Source organism: Macrosteles quadrilineatus, unplaced genomic scaffold (assembly GCF_028750875.1).
Source record: "Macrosteles quadrilineatus isolate MER2022 unplaced genomic scaffold, UCM_ALF_1.0 Scaffold_1__1_contigs__length_201487025, whole genome shotgun sequence".
NCBI lineage: Eukaryota > Metazoa > Arthropoda > Insecta > Hemiptera > Cicadellidae > Macrosteles > Macrosteles quadrilineatus.
Genome location: NW_026542594.1, coordinates 149,316,329 through 149,319,299, shown reverse-complemented (window position 1 = coordinate 149,319,299; position 2,971 = coordinate 149,316,329). Strand labels below are relative to the sequence as shown.

The window sequence follows — 2,971 nt, the reverse complement described above, 5'->3', positions numbered from 1 at the left end:
ATAGACGCGCGTCGGTCGTGTGTCGAGTCTCGACTGGAGTCAGACTTTACTTGCACTTTGCAGAGTTGACCTTTGTCGTGTCTCTGTCCTTTGTAGCTACCGGTGGTGTTTAATTCAACTTTAACAATACTTCGAATAGGATATGTTGGATTGTAGTGTACTTTTATCATTCAGAAGATTGTGGGGGTAGTTTTTGAGGCTTTGTAAATTTCGTATTGCTCTAATGATGTCATTAGGCCTACTCGACTTTTTCTACAAACGTGTAAAGATTTTAAATTTTCTTTCAAGCTGGAATAACTGTGATTACTATTGACTAGGTGCTCGGCAAAATTGGATTGTTGTGTTAGACTATTTTTGGGAAGGTGTTCTTTAAATCTCTTAATAAATGGTCTGCCAGTCTGTCCAATATAGAACTTATTACAGCCATTGCATGTTATCTTGTACACTCCCGACTTTTCACTCAGGTTTTTATCACTTTGTTGGGCTCTAGGTTTGAGGAGATTTTGGACGTTATTGGATGTTCTAAATGCTACAGTTTTGCCATGTTTTTTGATTTCACTTTTTAGGGTGTGGGGGATCTTTTCTCCATATTCAACTGAGACAAATTCTGTTTTTATTTTAGGCCTTGGATCTGCAGTATCTGTACTAATTTTCTTTCGATATTTGCTAATTAATGTGTCGATTATGTTAGGATTAAACCCATTTTTGATAGCTATATATTTATTGATATTTCTCTCGTTCTCAAAGTTTATGGGGCTAAGTGGTACTGATAGCAATCTATAAACAAAGCTATTGTAAGCTGCCAATTTATGAGCTATAGGGTGGTGGGAGGTTTCGTGGATGGTTGTGTCTGTTGCTGTGGGCTTCCTGTATATGTTAAATGAAATATATCGTTCTTTATTAAAGTTAAATCTAAGAAATTAAGTTTTCTGCCAGCTTCTAAACTCAGTGGTGAAACTTAGTTTAGGATGAAAGCTGTTCATGTAAGTAGTGGCGAACTACCGGTTTAACGGCACTTGGGGCGTTTTTTCCCATAAGAATAACATGGGGATCATTTTTTGGCCACCAAAACCAAAAATCCCGATCTTTGCCTAAATATCCCTGTAGTGCCTGACGACTACTTACCTGTAACTTATATAAATCTTTATTTTAACAGATGATATTTATTTGTTTACTAATTCATTCAATTGTTTTTGTTCACTTTAACTTTTTACTAAATACACGTATTTTTACTCTTGTCTAGCATTTGTGAGTTCACAACTTCAATTGGTGACCCCGACGTGATCCGAAATGTCAAACGGAGAACAATCAGTACACAGAATTCAAGTCAAGATCCCTCCTTTCTGGCACTCAGATCCAGAATTGTGGTTTGCACAAATCGAAACCCAGTTTTCTCTAGCGGGGATCACGGTCGACGAAACTAAGTTCTATTACGTCTGCGGTAACCTAGATGCGAAATACGCAGCGGAAGTGAGGGATATCCTCACCAACCCTCCAGCAGAAGAAAAGTACAACAAATTAAAAAAAGAACTTATAAAACGGTTTACCTTGACCCAGGAACAGAAGACGAAACAACTTTTGAAACGAGAAGAGTTAGGTGATCGGAAACCATCACAGTTCCTGAGGCACATGCGTACTCTAGCCGGAACCATGATACCTGATCCACTACTGAAGTTTCAATGGCTTAGCCGTCTTCCTTCAGCAACACAAGCCATCTTGGTAACACAAAAGGCTGCGGACCTCGATACACTGGCGGAGCTTGCGGATGCTGTCCATGAAGTCAGTCCTCACCATCAAGTATCGGAGGCGTCCTTATCAGCTCCCTCGGTGGAAGAAATGATGGAACGCTTTACAACCACGTTGACATCAAATATTAGAGAAGTAACAGAAAAATTTCAACAAGAAATAGCAGGAATCAAAGAAGACATGAGACGTCCAAAATTCCACAAGACATCAGACACATATCCTCGTAGACGATCATGGCAATGCTCCAAGAATCGATTTGATCGCCATGACGTCTGTTGGTATCACTGGCGGTTCGGCGACGCAGCAACAAAGTGCACCGACCCTTGCAGATTCAAAGGAAGCAGATCGGGAAACGACCCAGGGAGTCTCTAATGGCGACAAGTGACTCCGACCTCACATGTTCCCGTCGCCTATTTGTCACCGATAAGGTAACCAAACAACAATTTCTAGTTGACACGGGAGCTGATGTATGCGTCTACCCTCGTAATATGTTAGATAAAAAAAGACCTAAGACTGACTATACTCTATATGCAGCTAATAATACTGAGATTACGACGTATGGTCTTGTATCTTTGCCTTTGGACTTTGGTCTACGCCGCTCATTTGTTTGGCGTTTCATCGTAGCCGATGTATCCAAACCAATAATAGGGGTAGACTTTCTACACTATTATGATCTGCTTGTTGATGTACGACGTCAATGTTTAGTTGACCAGTCAACTTCGTTTTTTTCCAAAGGTCAACCTCCTTCAGTTCATTTAGTGAGTAGTGTTAAAACTATTAAGTCTTGTCAACAGACAGTTTTCTCTCAATTACTTCATGAATACCCAAACCTCACCAGACCTTCAGGTAAACCTGATTGTACTTCCAAACATGACACAGAACATCATATTGAGACAACACCAGGGCCTCCGGTGTTCAGTAAACCCCGCCGCCTGGCACCGGATAAATTTAAACTCGCCAAAAAAGAATTTGAATCCATGGTTCAACTAGGTATAGCTAGACCCTCTTCTAGTTGCTGGTCTTCTCCCCTTCACATGGTTCCCAAAAAAGGCGATGAGTGGAGGCCATGTGGAGATTACAGGGCTTTGAATGCTAGAACTATCCCTGATCGGTACCCTGTTCCCCATATTCAAGATTTCTCTCACCAACTTCATGGTAAGACAATATTCACCACCTTAGATCTTGTTAAGGCTTATCACCAGATTCCGGTTGCTGCTGAGGATGT

General features: G+C 40.8%; 1 protein-coding gene across 1 annotated transcript; it reads left to right on the top strand.

Moving 5' to 3' along the window:
• The first annotated feature begins 1,290 nt into the window (after positions 1 to 1,290).
• LOC129001515 (uncharacterized) lies at positions 1,291 to 2,118 on the top strand. Its single transcript, XM_054428838.1, has one exon. It carries the CDS (start codon positions 1,291 to 1,293, stop codon positions 2,116 to 2,118), a length of 828 nt encoding a protein of 275 aa, XP_054284813.1.
• Positions 2,119 to 2,971: the final 853 nt, after the last annotated feature.